Source organism: Armigeres subalbatus, chromosome 3 (assembly GCF_024139115.2).
Source record: "Armigeres subalbatus isolate Guangzhou_Male chromosome 3, GZ_Asu_2, whole genome shotgun sequence".
NCBI lineage: Eukaryota > Metazoa > Arthropoda > Insecta > Diptera > Culicidae > Armigeres > Armigeres subalbatus.
The window spans coordinates 180,541,212-180,564,900 of record NC_085141.1 but is presented as its reverse complement, the minus strand read 5'-3'; the positions used below and the strand labels follow the sequence as shown (position 1 = coordinate 180,564,900).

Below are 23,689 nucleotides of genomic sequence, written 5' to 3'. Positions count from 1 at the left end.
TTCAACGGATAGACTTAATTTGGATAATAAAATGTTTCTCAAGAAAATATTTTCGGTTTCGTGCTGTTAACTGCTGCAAATGATTCAGGTTCAACACTATTAAGCGATGATGGGGATTCCCGTAATTATCAGCATCTCATCTATGTGCAATTAAGCGCTAATTTCCGTGTCGCATCGCAGCTCAAGCGTTCGATTGTGATTTGTTTATCGTGCGCTTTGACCATTTCGATCGAGTTTAAAAATGCATGTATGGCAATTTTGCAAATGTACTTTAACACGACCTACCTTACTGGCAATATATAAAAGTAAGTTACTGGTGATGATGATCATAATTAGGGGACATGGAATGTGCAAACCGTGCTTTACAAAGTAGGACCATAGTGTTTTATCCCAAGTGTGTCACTCACCTGCGGCAGCATCAGCGGTCCACCACTATCGCCTTGGCACGAATCTTTTCCACCTTGGGCAAATCCAGCGCACAGGACCTTATCGTCAAAAACTTGATCCGGAAAGTACAATTTATAGTTGAACGCACATTGGTCGATGGGAAGGACAATCACCTGAACTTCCTGTAGACGAGATGCTGTGGGCCCGCGGAAAGATGTCGTTCCCCAGCCAGCAACAAATGGCGAATAGTACGTTAAGTTAAGCGAACGCATTGGCTCCTCTACCGGCATGCAAATGGGCCTAATCATGTCAGTGAAAGGTGCTTCACTTTGCAAACGTATGAGAGCAACATCATTTTGAATGGTTTTTTCGTTGTACTGCTCGTGTACTATAACCTTTTCAACGTAGATATCAACGGGATTGGCACCATCATTGGTGGTCGTGATATCGTATTCACCCAACCTGACGAAATAAAGCAGATTCTGGATACAATGTGCCGCAGTTAGTACGTGCCTAATGGTTATTAGAGTTCCACCGCATAGGAACACTGGGCCGGTGGTGAGGTCATAAGTACTGGAACGATATCCCAGAGCAGCCATCCAAGGCCACGCTCCCAGCTGGGCATCCACACCTCCAACAACTCGAGAATGTGAAGCATTGGTCATTCCACAGCGGTCAATGGAATTCCTTGGTAGTTTATAGGTACCATTGGGTATGGGTATGGGCAAGGCGGTTGTTGTTGTTGGATTTGGAGCAGCTGATGAAAGATCGGAGAAAAAGAATATTCCGCCAGAGCTTGCGGCAGTAGTTATTTTCGCAGTGGTAGGTCTGACGGTGACTGTTTTGACAGTGGTTGTGGCACGAGTGGTCATTGAAGTAGCAGTAATCCCATGCGAGAAACGCAAACCTGGACAGCAAACCTGTAGAAAGCAGATAGTTTTGAAAAACTCAAATATGTTGAAGTTCTAAAGACTTGTGCTCTCTGTGACTCAGTTTGAAGCTAAAAGATATAAATTGTTATTTAAGATTAATAAATATGATACACTGGCTGACCAACCTTAGCCAGGTTGGGTGCTAAGTTGTCGGTCGACTAACATCGATCTGCTGACATTTCCTGAACCACTCATCAGTTGAGTTCCATCGCCAAGATTGCTGAAGATTTTCCATTATGGAAACTTTTTAAATTGTTTGGGGTCCATATCAGGTTTCATGGTGTTTGAGGAGCATTAAACGTATACAAAAGCGATTTGCATTAAAAATGGTCTTTTACGGATGGGGATAAAAAACAGTGGAAGCGACTTCCGCTTCCTAACATGTATGTTCATGTTCACCAGGCACTTTTTTACTGTTTGGCCGGTTGCAACGAACACCCGTTCAAGCGCACGCAGCGATATAGCCACTTTTCCCTCGGTCTTCTTCTTCAGCTTCCTTTGGAGCTTCTAGACGCTCAGGGTCGTCGGCCATCCGGAACCCCGGCTTTCTTTCGATGCTCTGATTGTTGTCTATCAAATTGGCTCAAGATGTGGGGCCTTCCTTAGCCTAGCGGTAAGACGCGCGGCTATAAACCAAGACCATGCTGGGTGGCTGGGTTCGATTCCCGGTGCCGGTCTAGGACATTTTTGGATTGGAAATTGTCTCGATTTTCCTGGGCATAAAAGTATCATTAAATACAAATGCAGAAAAGGTAACTTGGCTTAGAAACCTCGCTGTTAATAACTGTGGAAGTGCGAACATTAAGCTGCGAGGCGGCAATGTCCCAGTGGAGGATGTAATGCCAATAAGAAGAAGAAGAAGGAGTGTCAAGATGTTGTAGAACGGGTGTATCCGGCGTCCACAAGGTGACGCACGATGTCCGTTTTCGACGCGGCGGGGTGCCGTTCTTTGAACGCGCACACTTTTGAATGGAGTTGCTTCACTGTTTATGCCGTAACGGTTAGAGTTCGACTGATAGAGCTGTCAAATTTTGTCTGCTGACTCATGGGTTACTATGGTTGATGCTGCATGGGTAGTGTGGGTGAAAGCAAACCCATGTAAAATTGGCAATTGGAAGTGGCCATTGAGGAATATCACCATTTACAAAGACTTTAAAAGTTTATTCGTAATATGTCACGAAAAATGAGCTGTTCCCGGACACGTTCGTTTGGTTCGCAAATGGAAATGTCCCCTATTACAGGTTCTCTCTAATATAACAAATGTATGAATACATTTATTTGACATTTCCCGTCAGAAATTGTGTCTCGTGTTATGGTCTCAGTCAATTCTTTGACTCATTTATGGTCAACTTTCTAAAGAACCCATATTTTTAGGCCTCTTACTATTTAAAAAATTGAAAACAAAAGCTGAAAAAGTGCTGCACGTGTGAACCGACCTAAAAGATTGGCCTGATGAAGGTTCAAAATCGGGCGAATATTAAACCAAGCTTGAAAAACCGCACGTTTTGGATTTTTTTGTTTTAAAATTTAAAAATAGTTAGAGGAGTCAAAACTTTTGGGAAGTTAACCTTAAATAAATTATATAATCGATTGGGCGAATAAAATGTTTTGACGGGAAAGGCCAATTGAATTAAAATTGAATTTCCAAAATATTTTTTTTCTAATCCCGCACTGTAAAAATAATTTTCTTGGCACATTTCAAATTTCACAATAAGTATCGTTTATTGATTATTCTTGCAATGAGTATGAATGAATGCAAGTAATTTGAATGGAACAAAAATGAGGATTCTTAGAAATAGACTATTTCTATTTCAAATAGTTATAACAAATTAGCAAACTACAGGAAACTAGATGAGGTACACAAGACAACCGTGAAAGAATTATGAAAATCGCTTAGAAGATGCCCGGGAACCTGCTGTTTGAAATCATGATTCTAATGATTTCTTGACTGCATTATTCGACATGTTGACAAAGAACATGTTCTTCCCAATATGCAATTAGGTTCAGGTTTCCCATAATACAAGTTTCATACAAATGCTTGCACACTTGTTCATTTATTTAATAATAAAGGTGTGATGAAATTTGCATAAAAAGTTTAGTCACAAGATGAATCATCGCATAAATGTACCATGCGTCTCCATATGCTTTTATACAGTCGAACTCCCTACATCTAGATGTTCTATATCTCGATATCTCTTCCTATGTCCCTTCAATCTACATACGTTTGGGCTTTCTACATATCGATAACATCCCTATCTCGATGTAGTCTGGTCATATTTTATTCAAGATTCTCTCTCTCTATTAGCATTAGCATTAGCATTGAGCAATTCGCACAAATTCGTAGGTGGTTCAAACCAAGACTATTGTATGAGAGTAGCATCACTTTCATCCGTTACCACAGATATCGATTTGGGACTAACCACTATCTCTTAGAAGGAAGCATTGCATTCTCCAATAGTCGAGATCTGTCCTGGCCACGTCCTTGCGAATGCTGAGGAAGGGGAAGGATGATTTGTTGGACACCTACTTAAGAAAGATGCAGAGAACTCTACGACCTCTCATAGATGCCACGGGAGGTTTTGGGTTTGTGTGAAAGTAGGAATCGTTTTGGTAGAACGTGAAACACAGAAAGAACTAAGATGGGGGGTCCCGTAGCGTAGTTGGCTACACGTTCGCCTTACAAGCGAATGGTCATGGGTTCGATTCCCAGCCCCTCCACCAAACCCTCGTCAGTCGCCTGATCCGCAGCCCATACGGTGGCGTTCTGGGGTGCACGCCTTACCGTCACGGCTGCCTGATGGCGACTGACAACTAGTTCTTCTCGGAGGCATTCCTCCAACGTTACCCGGATAAATGGCAACCGAAAAATGCAACGATCATTGGATAGACGACATGGACAAACGGACACAATGGACTCACGATGAGATGGACAAGCAACGACAACAATAATGATAATGGAAAATCTAAAAATAGATTCTGTGTGGATTCTGGCAGCAGAATGCCACAGTAGATCTCGGCACAGTAGCGGTTAAGTAACACAGAGTGCCTACCAAATAAAGAGAGGAATAAAAAAAAAAAAAAAATAACTTAGATAGCTTGAGCTTGAGCTTGAGCTTGATTGACTGCTCGTAGTTGCTACTCCATTATGACCAGATCAGCTATTCTTGCACAGGGAACCAACAGATGTTTGCTTGGGACTAGCACACATCTTCAATGTACAAGTACTGGTGATCTCATTTGTTAGGTCATACTGGTGCCTGCCACGTCAGAATGCAAGTCAATGTAGGGAAGGGGAAGGAAATGATGATGCAATCACTCGCCCACTGCAAGCCGAATATACCTCTGCACTTGCCACGAGTTCATGCGGAATTTGTTGGAATTTATGGGTTAGGTTGGAGAGGCAGAGGTCCGTCTTGGTTAACGAGCTGCCAATGTGATAGATAGGAGAAGGTAACTGATGGAATTTCTAATTGGATGTAGGAAACGAGCTATATAAGTTCATTTCCGATTCTAGCAGATTACTGTTAGAATACTCAAGTTGAAGGTATAGGAATAGTAATGGAAACGGTATGGAAGTCCATTTCCAGTTCTAGCGATTGTTAGAACATGAGAAATAAAGAGAAAGATACAAAGTAGGAGAATGGAACGGATCTGGGATTTAACCCACGACCTCCTGCGTATGAGGCAGAAGCAGTAGCCATATGACTACCAAGCCCGCTTGTGAAACACAGAAAGAACTAAGATAGAAATACAAAGTAGGAAAGGGACGAGCCTGGAATCCACGACCTCCTGCTTATAAGGCAGAAGCGGTAGCCACTTGACCACCGAGCTCGTCATTCAAGATTCTCTCTCTCTCCCTATGTCGATATATTCCAATTTATAGGCTACTAGACCGTTTTTGGTCCGAACATTGACTCTGATCACTACCTCGTTGTCAGTAAAATTCGATCACGTTTGTCAACTGTATCGAACGAAAGATCACAGCGAACGATGCGTTACAATATCCAGCGATTGTCGGCGGAAGGAGTATCGGCTGAGTACCGCCAGAAGCTCGACGAACGGATAAGTGCAATCAACGTTAGCGACAACACCAACAATCTATGAGAGTCGATCCATAGAGCGGTGAGCACAACAGCACGAGAAGTGGTAGATACTGCACAGAGGCGACCCAGAACGGGTTGGTTCGATGTGGAGTGTCAGAGAGTGACAGCCGAGAAGAACGTTGCCAGAAGCCGGATGTTGGTGTCGGGTAGCCGATCGAATAGAGATCGGTACAAGGAAGCAAGAGCAGCCGAAAAACGAACCCACCGCAGGACGAAGAAAAAATATGAAGAACAAGCGATTAGCGAGGGGCAGGAAAAAATGGAGCAGATCGATATGCGGAGGTTTTATGAGTCTGTCAATGGCGTGCGGAGAAAGACAGCGTCATCTCCCCTCATGTGCAACGAGCAACAAGGGAATTTGCTGACAAATAAAACCGAAATAGCTGCCAGGAAGCAACACTACAAGACTCATTTGCCCTCTCTTTAAGAAAGGGCACAAACTGGAGTGCGCCAATTACCGAGGAATAACCCTCCTTAATTCAGCGTACAAAATGATGTCCCGTTTAACAGATTGAGACCGCTTGAAGAGTCCTTCGTCGGCGAACACCAAGCAGGTTTTCGTGAGGGCCGATCAACGACGGATCAAATGTTTACCCTGAGACAAATCCTTGATAAATTCCGGGAGTACAACTTGCAGACACATCATCTGTTTATTGATTTCAAGGCGGAGTACGATTCAGTGAAACTGAATGAATTATGGCAAATTATGCTTGAACATGGTTTTCCGGCGAAACTGATACGGCTGATTCGTATAACGTTGGATTGGATTAAAGCAGGGTGATGCACTCTCGAATCTACTGTTCAATATAGCGCTCGAGGGAGCGATTAGGAGAGCTGGTGTGCAAAGAAGAGGCATCATTATCATAAGATCGCATACGCTCCTGGGATTTGCGGACGATATCGATATTATCGGGATTGATCGCCGTACCATGGAAGAGGCTTTTGTGCATTTTAAGAGGGAGACAGCGAAATGGTGCTGGATTAGTGACGTGCGATAATAATGTCAAGGATGTTATCGATCATTTAGTAATCTGCGCTCGATCATTTAGTAGTTTGTCAATAACTCATTACAGAGGCATAATTTCCAAATCTGTTGTATGGTGGACTCTAGTGCGAAAGTTTTACTACAACTTTGCCTTACAGATCGATGTTTGAATTTCATTAATAAAGGAGTTAAGGCGCTAGTTACAGTAACTCATACTAAATAATAACAAAATTTCAATCATTTAGTATAGGTTACTGCTATTAGCGCCTTAGCTCCGTTTTTAGTAAAAATCAAACAACGAACTGTTAGGCAGAGTTGTAGATAAGACTTTACACTAGAAGTTCACCATACAACACATTTTGTAATTTAGCCTCTGGAATGAGTTATTGACAAACTACTAAATGATCGAACGCAAATTACTAAATGATCGATAACATCCTTGAATGATGTTACCCGCGAGGTTAAAAGGCGTATTGCAGCTGCAAATAGGGCTTATTACGGACTTCGTAACCAGCTTAAGTCTCGTAGTCTGCAAACGAAAACAAAACTCGCGCTGTATACTACTCTGAACCTTCCGGTGGCTTTATACGGCCATGAAACATGAAGGAGGGTGATCGGAGAGCTTTCGGAGTGTTTGAGCGTAAGGTGCTGCGGACAATACTCGGCGGTAAACAGGAGAACGGTAGCTGGCGGCATCGCATGAATCACGAATTGTACCAGGTGTATAAAGGGCTGGATATTATTAAGCTTATACAACACGGCAGACTACGGTGGGCTGGTCACGTTGTTCGTATGCCGGAAGAACGCCAAGTGAAGATAATATTTAGAAGAGAAACCGGAAGAGGCCGCAGGCTTCGTGATAGGCCGCGTACATGATGGCGTTTTGCAGTTGAAGAGGACCTGAGGGCGCTCAATGTTCAGGGCGACTGGAAGCGATTGGCCCAGGATCGAGTCCAGTGGAGAAGGATACTCCATTCGCCGTAGGTTCATCGAAGAGCTGTAGCCCAGCAAGTATCAAGTAAGACCGTCTTTGTACAATAACAAACACATTAAAAACAAAAGATAAAATCTGTTTTGTTGTCGTTTTTCATAGCAACGTGCTTTTTCGATCTAGTACCAGGTCGGTGGCACGACGCCATGTTTTTGTAGCCAACATCTCAGTGTAGTCATGATAGTATGTGTTTTGTTAGCCGTGTTAGCCTCCTTAGCCGTGCGGTAAGATGCGCGGCTACAAAGCAAGACCATGCTGAGGGTGGCTGGGTTCGATTCCCGGTGCTGGTCTAGACAATGTTCGGATCGACTTCCCTGGGCATAAAAGTATCATCGTGTTAGCCTCATGATATACGAATGCGGAAATGGTAACTTAGCTTAGAAATCTCGCAGTTAATAACTGTGGAAGTGCTTAATGAACATTAAGCTGCGATTCGGCAATGTCCCAGTGGGGGATGTAATGCCAAAGAAGAAGAAGAAGATGTGTTTTGTTTACAAACATCACATTTGATCCCCATTAGGATACAGAACTGTCAGTGGGATACGGGCTGCAAAACAAACCTATTGTGTGAGATAGGGATCCCACCGGGCTGTCTTGTACCTATTTCAATTTCCCTTCCATTCTTCGATCTCTTCTTATCTCGATGGTCCCTTCAATATCGAGATGTGGAGAGGCGACTGTACTTAGTTATGCTGCTGAACAGTTTTTAAAATCCCTACTAGTACTGCAATTTCTCATTTTCAATGAGAGATGTCAGACGATGTTTACATAGCTGCCTCTTCCAATTTCTATATAAACGCGAAGGATAAAAGGCATGCTACAAAAATCTCAAAAAATATTTATTGAAATAGGTTATAAAAGTGTGCAATACCTGCTTTATTTTTGTTTATTACCACTTTCAATTCGGTGGATTAAAGGAAAATGATTAATTTATTGACTAGTTGCATATATCTAATAAAATAATGTAGAAATTTCAACTTTAAAACAAAGCACAACATGCTTTCAAGACTGCCTTTCATGCGAAATTGATCAAAATACCCACGAGACTTTCATTTGCTCGCTTGAGATAGAAAAAGACGCTTTGCTCTTTTATGACGATCACGAACTTTTGCAGTACTGATCCCTACCTATCGTTTCCCCTGAAAGGCCCATTTTTTCTTTAATAGCATTCATGGTGACATTCAGATATCGTAATAACTTAGTATTTTAACTAATCTGACCATGCAATCATGCAAACATGCAAGTGACTTCAACGCCGTTAAGGCGATGATCCCTTTCCTACTTTGTGACCAAATAATCTCGGTTTTTTTCCAATCAAACAATAAACACCAGTAACCAGTCGATGTTAAAGGTCGAGAACTACAAATGCAACACATGAACATCGCGAATACAAACTTTTTTTCTGAATTTGTCGTCCAGTGTTATCCTTCTATTTTGAAGACTTTTTGACGAAAAATTTGTTGATCTCTAAATCATTTAACGAAACCGTTCATAAACCGTTTATAACCGTATATGACTTTTATTCAAAATTAAAATTTTCGGAAAAGTTCTGCCTTAGTGATGATCCATCGACAAAATGCGATATTTTTTAAGTGGAAGAGAATGAACCCATCATCAAGATTAGCAAAATGACTGTTACTATCGACCATTTTGATCACTGCAAATATCAATATTCTAAAAATCTATTATAAAACGCATCGCTTACCATTTGAGAGAGTTGGCGGTTCCCACAAATACTCTGTAGGATGTAGTCTTCGATATTAGGGTCTCGTTGCTGCGCGTTTACCATCAATAAACGCACAATGCTATCACAGTTAATGTAAATCATGCAGATACCAGTTTGACCATCCGGAGTACGGCAGGCGTCATCTGCAATTATGAAGCAAAGAATAACCAATGCACTAATCTTGAAGTTTTCGTAAAATCCTACTTGTGGTACCTTCATTCTATTCTATAAGTGTTTTTGAATCTCAAAGCTCACGTGGATCAAGACATGGACAACCGTTGGGAAGTTGCCGGATAGCAGGTCGCGGATCGATGCCAGGTTGGGTAGAAGTTACACTTGCCGTTGTAGTAGTAGCAGTAGTAGTAGTAGAAAGTAAAGGAGGACAAGTTGGAGGAATAGGTGCACAACTAACGGTGGTTGGGAACGTGCTTGTTATAGTAGGGGGATATAAGGTCGAAATAAAGGTTGGGAAAGTGGGCAGTGGAGAGTAGTCTGTGATTGGTGTAACGGGGCTTAGCGATGTGGCTGTTACGCCGGGAATAGTGCTGGTGGGGACAGGTGGTGTGAAAGTAACTGTTGGGAAGAGTGATGAAATTGGAGTGGATGTAGGTGGAAGAGTTGGAAACGTACCGGTTGGAAGCGTAGGTACTATAGATGGAGTAGTCGGTACAGTGAAGATGCCACTTGTCAACACAGGTGGCGTGAGTGTTTGAGTATTTGGAGGAGTAGGAAATGTTATTGGAGTACCAGTTGATATCGTTGTTCGGAATGTTGTTGGTGTCGTAAATGTGGGGAAAGTTGTTGGAATGGTGCTGAATGAGACACTTTGTGTCGTGCTTGGTGTTGTTGATGTTGTTGCAGTTGGGACTGTACCTGTACTAAAAGTAAGAGGTGGCTGAGTAGTCACAGGACTAGTTGTTAAGGGAGTAAAGGTAAAATAGGGTGTACTTGTAGAAGCAGGGAAGGTATAGCCACTTGGGAGAGTAATAAATGGAAAAGGAGTGGTAGTTTTATAGTAAATCAAACATATTCCTTTCCAATGAGCAAGCTTTGCAATCCACGGGAATAGTAAGAGCTTCCAACAGATATCTTCCAACGACATAACACTGAATCACTAAATGCACGCGCTTCACATCAACCGCAACGAATTGTACAACGTTCCACATGAAACTGAATGATCATTCAGCATAACGGCTAATAAATACATCACACGATAGAGAATGGGTCTCATTTGTCATCGCTGAACAATGTTCGCTAAAAAGCGGCAAAATGGTGTGGATCAGAAAAAGTCAATGTCACATGCAATATTTGCTTCTCCATACCACCGACATTGATTAGAACATACCGAATAATAGACCATATACAAATTGTTCAATGATTGACTATACCGAAATTCTATTTACACTAGCTCTAGCGAAGTTCAAATGTTGACCTTAAATTATTGTTTGGGAACTGATACTAATTTTGCTTATAATTCTGTTGCACGAGTTCTACAAAACACAGGTAAATATTTTTTTCAAAAATTAGTAGAGCATAACGATGCAGTGCAACGTCATTTACTAGCACCATGCTTCTTGAATTGATGCAGTCGTTTTGTTGATACGATCATTATGAGCGTTTAAAGTTGTACAATTGAAGTTCATTGCTAATTTGTCTGTCACTCTAGAACCAATTATCTCAACCATTCAACACATAATTATGGATGTACTCACTTTGCCCAACCACATTTTTAATACCAACTGATATAATTAGCAGCAACACTTCACTAATCCACATATTATTGATTGCGATTTCAAAACAGAAGTTGCAAATTCGAAACAATGTAACAGTTATCTACAAAGATCCAGATAGAAAGCCATCCAACTGCTAACTAACACTTCAGGTCCGGCTGTCGGGCCAATACTTTGGCTCTCAGTTATGCTTTAGAATGATTATTTTGCAAACTACTACAAACATCCTCCAACAATTGGCAGGTTTTTGTTATCTTATTAATAACAGTTGACAAGGGGACTCCCGATGAAGCTTAGATAATAATTTGCATGAGACAATGTTTGGGAAAAAATATTGGAAAATATATTTTGTCTTGCGGTTTTTTCCAGTGCGAACGATCTCTGGTCAAAGATAGAAAATCTGTCCGATTCCGCCAGATTCTCTGACTACTAGAAACTACTATGAGAGGGACAATTACGAGCTTGAAGTTATTAAAAGCAAAGTTTCTAACCCAAGAAGCCAATTTTTATTACTTGATACTTGATGGGCTACAGCTCCTTCCGATGAGCCTACGCCGAATGGAGTATCCTTATCCACTGGACTCCATCCGGGCCAAATTGCTTACAGTCACCCTGAACGCCCTCGGGTCGTATTCAACTGCAAAAATCCATCGTGTACGTGGCCTTCTTATCTTCGCTTGGCGTTCTTCCGGACTACGAACAACCTTACCAGCCCACCGGAGTCCTACCGTGTTGTATAAGCTGAACAATATCCAGCCCTAAGGGAGATCCATAAAGTATGTCTCGCAAAAACTGGCGGTTTTCAACCCCCTTCGTCTCGCTTTTGGCAACAAACTCCATTTTTTTTTTTTGTATGGATCGTTACGCTGCTCAGAACCCCCACTCTTTCCTAGAGGCGTGACGTACTTGCCCCTTATACACCTGGTAAAACTCGTGATTCATACGACGCCGCCAGATGCCGTTCTCCTGTTTAACGCCGAGTATTGTCCGCAGCACCTTACGCTCAAATACTCCGAAAGCTCTTCGATCAGCCTCCTTTAAGCCTCCGTGTTTTATGGCCGTATAAAGCCACCAAAATAATCAGAGTAGTACACAGCGCAAGTTTTGTCTTTGTTCACAGACAACGGGGCTTAAGTTAATTACGAAGTCTGTAAGCAGTTCTATTCGCAGCTGCAATACGCCTTTTCCACTCGCTACTAACATCATCATCGCACGTCACTTGCATGTAAAGGTACCGTCGTCGGGGTGAACTGAGGTCACTGTTTCGACTGCATAAAATGCTTGTAGAAAAAATTTAATATAACTGAAGACAAGAAAACTGGGTTTATAAGAGACCTTTCTGAACGACTTTGTTATCCGAACTCCAGACTGTCGGTGAGGGCGCTGACCCATCCTCACCCCCAGACCTATTGTATTCGAATTCGAATTTCATCTTTGTACAAACTACGAAAAACATTGCCGGTTATTAGTTAAAATACAATAGAGGTATTCACTTAACAGCGTAGGTTGCTGCGTATCTGTTTGAAGAAATGTTTCATTTCTCGCTTAACTTTTCAAAAGGACCTAAGTAACATTTTTTTCATGAATTAATTTGAATAGCGCAATCAACAGAACAACATGGAAGCTTTTGATTGCAGTACTTAAATTAATTCATGAAAAAAATGTTACTTAGGTCCTTTTGAAAAGTTAAGCGAGATTTCTTCTTCTTATTGGCATTACATCCCCACACTGGACCAGAGCCGCCTCGCAGCTTAGTGTTCATTAGCACTTACACACATTGGCGTAAATAAGGGGGGTCTAGGGGGGGCTAAGCCCTCCCTAGAAAAAAATTAGCCCCCCCCCTAGGATTTGATAAGTTAGTTAGCAGTGATATCAGTTTTCAACAATGCTATATGTGCTATATACAATGCTATATGCTATATACAATGCTATATGTGAATGAATTAGTTTGAAGACTAAAGAGTTATCTCTCATATTCACTCTCTCATACTTAATGAAATGAGTGGAAGAAAAATTACCTTGTTTCTGAATTCTGAGAAAGATTCCCATCAGCATCCGAGAAGGATTCTCATCAGAATCCGAGAAGAATTCTCACTTCAATCTCTAAAGAATTCTTTTCGGATTCATCGAAGTATTCCAATCGTAATCCAGAAGAATTCCTACTGGATTCTTTCCAGTATTGTTAAGCAATACCCTTGGGAATCTGTGAAAAATACCCTTTAAAATCCATGGAGGATTTGCCTTAGAATCTCTCGTTGATTTGCTCCGGATTATCTCCAGATTCGTTTCAAGATTGATTTAGGAATTCCTTGACAAATCAGAATCCTTCGACGATTTGCTTCGTAATCCTTTGAAGATTTAATTCGGAGTCTCTCGACGTTTTGCAAATGATCTGCGTTGGGATCTCTAGACGATAAGGAATCCGGCTAACGATTAGCTTCGGAATCCCGCGAAGAATTGCTTCAGAATCATTCGACGTTTCGTTTCGGAATACATCGACGGTTTGCTTCAGAATTTCTCGTAGATTTTGTTCAGAGTCCCTTAACGATTTTTTTTTGGAACCATTCGACGATTTGCTTCGAAATCTTTTGATGATTTGCATCGGAATCCCTCAACGATTTGCTTCAACATCCTTGGAGGATTCCCTTCGGGATCGCTGGAGGATTCTTTTCGAAATAACTGAAGGATTAATTCGGAGTCGCTCGATTATTTGCTTCGAAGTTCTTCGACGGATTGCTTCGGAATCCTTCGACGATATGCGTCTTCATCCCTGGAACATTGCTCATGAAATACCTGGAACCATCATATTGGAACTCCTGGATGGTTTTCGACGAAATCCCTGGAATATTCCCCTTCAAATTCCTGAAATATTCCCGTCGAAATTCCTGGAGGGTGAAGGATCCCTGGTGCATTCTCGTCGGAATCCTTGAAATTTTTCCGTTGGAATTCCTGAAACATTCCCTCCGAAATCTCTGGTGGATTCCCTTCATGATCCCTGGAGGCTCCCATCGGTATTCTCGTCGAAATATCTAGAGATTTCCGTCAGAGTCCCTGGAACATTCCAGTCAGGATCACTAAAGGATTCTCATCAGAATTCTTGGAAGATTCTCGGCGGAATCCATGGAAAGTTGCACTATTTTTTTTTTTTTCATTTGAGATAGATGGAATATTTATGAAGTATGCAAATATATCCACTGCCTGACGCTAGTCGAGCGCAATTAAACATAGACTGTGAGTTGTTGCTCACACGTGCACACGTGCCTTAGGTGGTTGGACTGCATTTGTTACATTACCGCTGATAACTTGATGAGATGTTAAAATGTTCGAGAATTTTCAAAAAGAGGGTAAATTTCGAGAAAAAATATAAAGGGGCTATAGCCCCCCCTAGGCATCGGAGGTAGTTACGCCAATGCTTACACAGTTATTAACTGCGAGGTTTATAAGCCAGGTTACCATTTTTGCATTCGTAAGTATATCATGAGGCTAGCACGATGATACTTTTATGCCCAGGGAAGTCGAAACAATTTCCAATCCGAAAATTGCCTAGACCGGCACCGGGAATCGAACCCAGCCACCCTCAGCATGGTCTTGCTTTGTAGCCGCGCGTCTTACCGCACGGCTAAGGAAATGTTTCATAGGTGATTTGAAATATGTATCTTGTGATTGTGTATGAAACATTTCGATAATCAAACACGTGGCTGCTTACGCTGTTAAGTGAATACCCCTAATATTTTTTATCAGGCTCTTACGCTGATTACGCTTCTTCAAAAAAATGTATCAAACGTATTTTAGCCTCATTACGCTAGACTCATGTACTTCTTCAACTATTAAACGCAATAAACTTGTGTATAAAATCACTTCGACACTGTTTTTAGCAGCCACGTTTCGTTGACCTAAGTAGGCAGGCTGTGTTTTCAATAAAAAAAAACAAAATTTGATGATGCCTCTCTCGATTCTATCTGTTGCATTCGACTTAGTGTAGTAAGGTGTGGTAAATGCATCCCAAATATATAAAATAAATACATTTTGGCGACTAAAAGCTTCCAAGCGTTTCATTCCCCGTACCGCTGGGTAGATACATTTGGGTCGTGTGTTACGGTGTAAGATCTACCACGGTCACATTGTCAGCTACACGCAAAGCCTAACCCAATGAATATCTTCCAGAGCAAAACTTAAGAGCAAATCGATAGCTAATTTTGTTGTTGTGAAATCGCCTAATTTTAATATCCTTTTGGTCATTTTAACGGTTAAAATAACAAAATGTATAGCAGAAAAATCTTACTGTGACATCAAATTGAAAACTATTTCTGCTGTCGATGACAGAAAATCATGACAGGTTTTGATATTGGTTTTGGTTAACGAAATAAGAAATCAGTTTGATATAACTTCATATAATCCACAAATCAACAGCAAAATGATAGGGAGGAGGTTCGGTTGTGGGCACCGTTCGGTTATGGGCACCCCTATGTATCTTTTGACAGATAAGAGATGCTGTCATTCTGACAACCGTCATTAGTTTGCTATGATAGTATGATGTTTTGTGCTCAATATCAAACCGGATAGGCATCTCTACTTTGAACTAGAAACAAATAATTTTTTTGTATAAGAAAAACAACACGAAAGTTTTTTTTGGCCTTTTTCAAAGTGTCATAAATTGAAGTGATTTAATTCAAAAAGTGAGTTCTAATGCGTATTTATACAGTAAATTTAATCTATTTTGAGGCTCAATGACGATTGCCATCAAAATTTTAGCGTGATTTTTTTTTCTTCACGTTCCAAAAAGGCTGCGAAATTCGGTTGTGGGCACCTTTATTGGTTCGATTATGGGCACCCTCATTTTATTGATAAATCATTCAATATCGTTTTACTTGTCCCTTAACTTATTTTTAATAACGTTTTAAGGCTGTTTTTATAATTAGTTTGACATAATTGTTCGAAATAATGAGTTTATCAGGCTTCGGAATTCTCACTCATATGAATAAAAACCTGCAATTAATCCATTTACCGGAGTGTGATTTTTCATGGTCAGCCTGTGAGGAAGTATTCTCACACAACATTTTTATCCGGATAGAATGGCGAGTGATAAATTCGTGAGCGCCGGATCGCCGGATAATTTAATTTTAATCCACAAATTTTCCTTCTCGTCGCCTCATCAGATAAATTTTACAAGCATATTTACAAAAATTTAGGACCGCAACGGGATTCGAACCCAAAACAATTTTAAAATGTTCAGAGCGCCCACTAAAACCACGTCACCACATGAATTGATTGAAAGCGAAGGGAAAAACTGCTGTATTAAACCTTCTGCTTATCGTGGCGCATCGTCAGATTCAATCAGCTTGGAGAGGCAAAGCAAGCGGCATTTGATTTTCGCGAAACATGGGAAGAAGGATAACAATTTTTCGCACCATCGCTTGTGCCGGAGTTTATCGCACTGTAATTTATCCGGATAAAATGCATGGTGGAGTGATCAGTTGTCGCGTGAGTGAGTGAGAAATCCGAACCCTGGAGTTTATTTAATATTTTGGTTCTTTGGGCATGTCTAGTCATTATACACACACTTTTTGGAACAAAGCGTTGACCGATTTGCTTGCAACAAGTTGCATTCGACGGGGAATGCTTTTTCATTGTTTCCTATTGAAAATTGGTCAGATCGGACTATGGGATCAAAATTTATGGCCAAAATATTATTCTTTGAAATGAACGAGAAAGGCACTATTGCCGCTAGGGTGATTAATCAGGATTTTTTTGACTGTGATGCATACCAATAAAACGTAAATCAATGAAAAATTAAAACCCATTTACCTAATGTGCTATTTTAGACCTTCCTTATGTGATTTTTTCAACATCTTCCTTAATGCACCGAGAGAGGCATCATCACTGCTAGGTGAATTGCTTTGAGCGTCTCCTGGCTTTTAGAATGAATAAACTATTCCTTGTCTTTAAATCTGGGTGGTTTTTATTCATGCTTCTTTATTTTTAGCTAAGTTTTCAAGGGTGCCCACAACCGAACCACGAAATGAAAATGTCCAAAAATGTCAAATTTTCTAAATTGTCAATATTTTTTTCCAAATCGATGAAATCATATTAATTACTTTGCTAGTAGTAAGGTTATAAGTTTAGCTTTCGATTGCTATGCAAATGTCGACATAAGATCCACCAGGGCCAAAGCTATGGACCAAACACAAAAGGGTGCCCACAACCGAACCTCCTCCCCTACCCAAATAAGTTATGAATCATTAATAAGTCTGAAAACAAATTATGATTTTAATTTGATGTCGATATCAAAATATGTTTTCTTTTTGCTCTCATTATGATGTCAGGCTTTGCTCGGGTTCCCAATATCCTACTCCGTGGTAATTATGAGGTTGTATTAAGAGTAGTAATCCTCATGCATGTAAATTTTGTCCTAGATTTAAAGCAAGGATCACCCCCACCTCAATTTCTCATAGTAATCTGAATGAGTGGATTGCTTGCATAAATCGTCATTTGCATGCCAACTTTGTTTTGTTTTGTTTTTTTTTTGTCTTTATTAGCGAGACTTTCAGCCTTATCAACTTTGTTCTATCTGTCAGTGTTATTCTTTTCGAGAACTAAAATACTTTCCATTTCGAGTCTCCAAATTTTTTTCCAAAATGTCATTTCTTTTTTTTTCGACGTAACACCAGATCTCGACGTTTCATGCTTTTCTAAGACATTTGGCATCAAACAAAAAAAAATCGATTTTGAAATTTCCTGTGGTTTATTATGAATCATTTCTGAGTAGGGGGAATGACGGCTTTGGCAGGTTTTGTTCTATTATTGGCAGGGGCTTTTTTATGACTGATTAGGCTCAAATTTAGCCTGAACATTCTATGCATATCAAAGAATATTGTGGCCAAAATTCATAAAATTTGGTCGACAAAAACCCCCCTGCCAATAATAGAACAAAGCCTGCCAAAGCCGTCTTTCCCCCTATCTTTAAATAATTCTATAAGCATTTTCGATAAGAAATTACGGGTTCCGTTCAAGTATTTTGAAATTCCAAGGCATAAATTTATTGATATTTGTGTAATAATTATTATTATTGGAAGCCTCTTAGGCTTTCAGTCCTTGGCTGGCTAACCTCTAGCTGTGTAACAAATTTAAAAAAAAAACTTAAAATAATTGTTTTCCCGATTTTGACACAATCCCTTTTGTATCACTCGAAAATTCACCGAGGGGTGATGAAATAGGGATATTACTGTATATTCAGCTCATAAAAGGGATCAATTCCTTCATATAAACTCAACTTTTCAAAAGGACCTAAGTAACATAACTTATATAAATAATTATTCTAAATCAACATACCAATACGAAAGCTTTTGAATGCACTACTCAAAATAATTCATCAAAAAATGTTGCTTAGATCCTTTTAAAAAGTTCACGTAAAAATCGATATACATATTAATAACCTTCATAAAAAAAATCCAATTAAAAACATATTGCTTCATTCATTTCATTTATTCAGTTTACATCAAAACAGATAATACTGAATCAACAATTTGACGCCACAATACACAGTTCGAGGCCGCATCTCTCCATCCTCGAATACGCCCCACGCTTGCCAAGTCGTTTTGCACCTGGTCTGCCCATCTCGCTCGCTGCGCTCCACGCCGTCTCGTACCTGCCGGATCGGAAGCGAACACCATCTTTGCAGGGTTGCTGTACGGCATTCTTGCAACATGTCCTGCCCATCGTACCCTTCCGGCTTTAGCTACCTTCTGGATACTGGGTTCACCTTAGAGCTGGGCGAGCTCGTGATCCATTCTTCGCCACCACACACCGTATTCTTGCACACCGCCAAAGATGGTCCTAAGCACTCATCTCTCGAATACTACGAGTGCTTGCAAGTCCTTCTCGAGCATTGTCCATGTTTCATGTCCGTAGAGGACAACCGGTCTTATTAGCGTTTTGTACATGACACATTTGGTGCGGTGGCGAATTTTTTTTGACCGCAGTTTCTTCTGGAGCCCGTAGTAGCGACTTCCACATATAAAAAAAACATATTGCTATTAGCTAATTAAATAGGTTATCATAATCATCCTTCAAATATAGCATCATTAACGTGCACTGCCCACACGAGACCGGACGACGAGAAAAAAGCGTTCTACGCACAGCTGGAGCAGACATACGATGGATGCCCACTGCGCGACTTCAAAATCTTCATCGGCGACATGAACGCACGGGTAGGAAGGGAGGAAATGTATAGACCGGTCATCGGACCAAATAGTCTGCACACCGTATCAAATGACAACGGCCAACTATGCATAAACTACGCAGCCCCCCGCAAAAATATCCACAAGGCCACATGGAGATCATCTTACCAAGAAACGGGAAACCGAATCGACCACGTTCTAATCGACGGTGAATTCTTCTCCGACATCACGAACGTCCGCACCTACCGCAGTGCGAATATTGAATCCGACCACAACCTCGTTGCAGTATGCCTGCGATCAAAATTCTCGACTGTGTACAACATGCGTCGAAGTCGGACGCCGCGGCTTAACATTGGGCGGCTACAATACGGTAGACTAGCCCAAGGATACGCGAAGCAGCTGGAAGTGGTACTCCCAACGGAAGAGCAGCTAGGCGCAGCGTCTCTTGAAGATGTATCGGATCTGGAGAGATATTCGATCCACCATTGGTAGCACCGCATCCGCTGCACTTGACACGGTGCCCCCGGTATGACGGCGTATGTGAGCAGTTAGTGGAAAAGAAGAATGCAGCATGGACGAGATTGCTGCAACACCGCACGAGGGCGAACGAGGCACGATACAAACGGGCGCGGAACAGACAAAACTCGATTTTCCGGAGGAAAAAGCGCCAGCAGGAAGATCGAGACCGTGAAGAGACGGAGCAACTGTACCGCGCTAATAATACAAGAAAGTTCTATGAGAAATTGAACCGTTCACGTAAGGGCTACGTACCACAGCCTGATATGTGTAAGGACATAAACGGGAACCTTCTTACGAACGAGCGTGAGGTGATCTAAAGGTGGCGGCAGCACTACGAAAAACACCTGAATGGCGATGTGGCATACAATGGTGTAATGAACCATACAACTTCCGGCTCCCAATCTTCAGGAACTCCAGGAGGAGATCAGCCAGCTGAAAATCAACAAAGCCTCTGGAGTTTACCAACAACCGGGAGAGCTGTTCAAACATGGTGGTGATGGACTTGCTAGAGCGCTGCACTGGATAATTACCTAGGTTTTGGAGGATGAGGTTCTGCCGCAGGAGTGGATGGAAGGTGTAGTGTGTCCCATCTACAAAAGTGTGATAAGCTGGATTGTAGCAACTACTGCGCAATCACATTGCTGAACGCCGCCTTCAAGGTACTCTCCCAAATGTTATGCCACCGACTAACACCAATTGCACGAGAGTTCGTGGAGCAGTACCAGGCGGGATTCATGGGTGAACGTTCTACCACGGACCAGGTGTTCACTGTACGTCAGGTATTGTAGAAATGCCGCGAAAACAATGTGCCCATACATCATCTATTTATCGACTTCAAAGCCGCATATGATACAATCGATCGGGACAAGCTATTGCAGCTAATGCACAATGCACGAATACGAATTTCCAGATAAACTTTTTTTTTGTCTTTATTAAGGAGACTTTCAGCCCGAGGACAAGCTCGGTGGTCTAGTGGCTACCGCTTCTGCCTTATAAGCAGGAGGTCGTGGGATCAATTCCAGGCTCGTCCCTTTCCTACTTTGTATTTCTATCTTAGTTCTTTCTGTGTTTCACGTTCTACCAAAACGATTCCTACTGTTATAACCTTCCACACAATCCCAAAACCTCCCGTGGCACCTATGAGAGGTCGTAGAGTTCTCTGCATCTTTCTTAAGTAGGTGTCCAACTAACCATCCTTCCCCTTCCCCAGCATTCGCAAGGACGTGGCCAGGACAGATCTCGACTATTGGAGAGTGCAATGCTTCCATCTAAGAGATAGTGATTAGTCCCAAATCAATATCTGAGGTAACGGATGAAAGTAATGCTACTCTCATACAATAATCTTGGCTTGTACCACCTACGAATTTGTGCGAATTGCTCAATGCTAATGCTAATGCTAATTAGGGAGACTTTCAGCCCGAGGCTGGCTCGTCTCCTCCAGATAAACTGATTCGGTTGATCAAGGCGACGATGGATCGGGTGATGCACATAGTTCGAGTTTCAGGGGCATTCTCGAGTCCCTTCGAAACGCGCAGAGGATTGCGGCAAGATGGTGGTCTTTCGTGCCTGCTATTCAACATCACTTTTTGGTTTCGGCGACGACATTGATATTATACCACGTAGTAGGAAGAGGCTCAAGAGAGGACAACGTAAGCCACCCATCACGAGTTTGTATCGGTGGTGACGAAATCGAGGTGGTTGAAGAGTTGTGGACTTGGGTTCACTGATGACCTCCGATAACGACTCCGCAAAACGCTCCGATCGAATAGAGTTCGCCGCCTCCCCAGCTGACTATCTAAAAAACGCTTTTTACACCGGTAATTCACTACGGACACGAGACCTGGACGATGCTCGTGGAGGACCAACGCGCACTGGGAGTTTTCGAAAGGAAAGTGCTGCGTACCATCTATGGTGGGGTGCAGATGGCGTACGAGGCGGAGGCGAATGAACCACGAATTGCATCAGCTGTTGGGAGAACCATCCATCGTTCACACCACGAAAATTGGAAGACTGCGGTGGGCCGGGCACGTAGCCGCCAGAATGTCGGACAGTAAACCGGTGAAAATGATTATCAACAACGATCCGACGAGTTCAAGAAGGCGAGGTGCGCAGCGAGCAAGGTGGATCGATCAAGTAGAGGCCGTATTGCGGACCCTCCGCAGACTGCGTGGTTGGCGTCGTGCAGCCATGGACCGAGCAGAATGGAGAAGACTTTTATGCACTGCACAGTCCACTAAGAGATGAATACATGTAATAATTCATTAGCAATTAAAATTATTTTAAATAGCTAATTTCCAGCATTATCCGTTTTCCCCAGACTGGGAGTTTTCATTACATTTGGCGTGGGAGCGTTTTTGTTTTACAATAAAAAAAACACGATTATTGAATCACATTATCATATTGAGTGTTGAAAAAGCGATGTTGTTACTAGCGTCGATGATTTGAAACCCAACAATGCTATGTTAGACATATGTACATATATAACTAAACTCAAAATACAGTACTACTGCCCAGCATTTTACGTCATTATATTCATAATAATCATAACTTAATTCATAATAAGCTCATATGGGGCTTGTTACATGCTGGAATGAGATATATGAGAAAAATGCTAATTTGAAAGCACGTGCTAATCAACTGTAACCCACAAACACTAAATGAAATTAAGAGTTTGTGCGTTTCAGTTGATTAGCACGTGCAACTTATATAGTTGTTGTGATTGCCATAATTAATATTAGTTTACCTTTCGGAACTAGGAGTATACGTTTTCATAACACAAAACTGAAGGATGGAACAAGAATTCAACCAAACCAGAGGATAATTGGTCATATTATCAACATAATAAATAATTTGAGAAAAAAACTGATTTAGTTAGCACGTACATAAAGAATTAAAAAAAACTTATTTATTCAGTTTATTATCATAAATAAAATAATAAGGTAAGGCAGTATAATGTTAGAATAAATTAAAAAGCTGAAATAGGTCAATTTTAAGAATCCGTAGCCTGATGAAAGTACGTAATCCTATTTGAGCATAATTTAAGTTTCGGTAAACTAAGTTTTTATGGAAATAAAATTTCGGAAATAAATGTTCGTTCCAAACGCAGACTCTTATGAAATTACAAGAATAGATCTGTTCAATCAAAGTTAATTGCCTAGGGGAAGGGGGGGGGCAATATGCCCTAGCTAAGCAAACACTGCTCTATTGTCTTATTTGTAACGCTATTCATGGGCATTTTTACATTATGCATCAGTTAAACAAGATAGCTAGTTGATGCCATTCAAAAATTGTCAAAACTCTCAATCATATTGATAATATTCACATTTCAAAAAAGTGGTGATATTTTGTTGCCGGAAAACTCATGAGGCAAAACGCCTTTCAGCTGGCGGCTCCTAGGGAACAAAGTACCACGCGTCGGCGAATCAGCATTCTAGTATGGATAGTCCGTGGAGACGCAAGTACTTTGTAGGTTATTGCCACTAGGGCGTTTTGCCTCGCCAAAATGTTAGATGTTTCTTCAAAATGTGGAAATTTTCGGTTTTTCCGACCTTCCCATGCACTATTTTGAAACTTTCTTCGCCTATCCTACATAATTTTAGATCTAGTTTTGTTAGCGACATATTAATGACGGTAAATATGAGGGAAACCACAAAAGGCGTTTTGCATCGGGGGGGCGTTTTGGGGCCTCTTCCCCTATATTCCGGGGATTAAACCACCCGACTTGGACATTAATTTACAATGTTGTGAAAACTCATATGTGAATATGTACGTTATGTGGAAGATATTGATTTGAAAAATGTATTGAAGGTAACCACTTTCCCTTCGATGGGACTCGAACCCACGACCCCTAGGACTTGGGGATTTACTATTTAACATGTTTTCACGCAGTTTTTTAATTTCGGGAATCACGCGGTTTTTTGGATTCTTGTTTTTCTACGGTTCTAATTTACGAGGTACGTATCCCCCGCGTGTAAGAATCGACTTCAGTGTACATATCACAATAATCTGCTTCTCAAAAGCACTATTTGCAGATTGTCTTGACTTTCTAAAGCACTTAGAATTCGTTTTAAAAATGAACCTGGGACAAAATTCACTACTGATGCAAAATGGCACAATTGCATGAGAAATAAACGGTGAAC

General features: G+C 41.3%; 1 protein-coding gene across 1 annotated transcript in view; it reads right to left on the bottom strand.

The window, feature by feature from the left end:
• Window positions 1-10,915, bottom strand: part of LOC134222163 (uncharacterized) — a 44,790-nt gene extending 33,875 nt beyond the window's left edge. The window contains exons 1-3 of the mRNA XM_062701308.1: window positions 10,837-10,915; window positions 9,104-9,267; window positions 408-1,307 (exon numbers count right to left, since the gene is read on the bottom strand). Coding sequence (XP_062557292.1) covers window positions 408-1,307; window positions 9,104-9,267; window positions 10,837-10,900 — 1,128 coding nt within the window. The 5' untranslated portion in view covers window positions 10,901-10,915. The remainder of the gene's footprint in view (window positions 1-407; window positions 1,308-9,103; window positions 9,268-10,836) is intronic.
• Window positions 10,916-23,689: the final 12,774 nt, after the last annotated feature.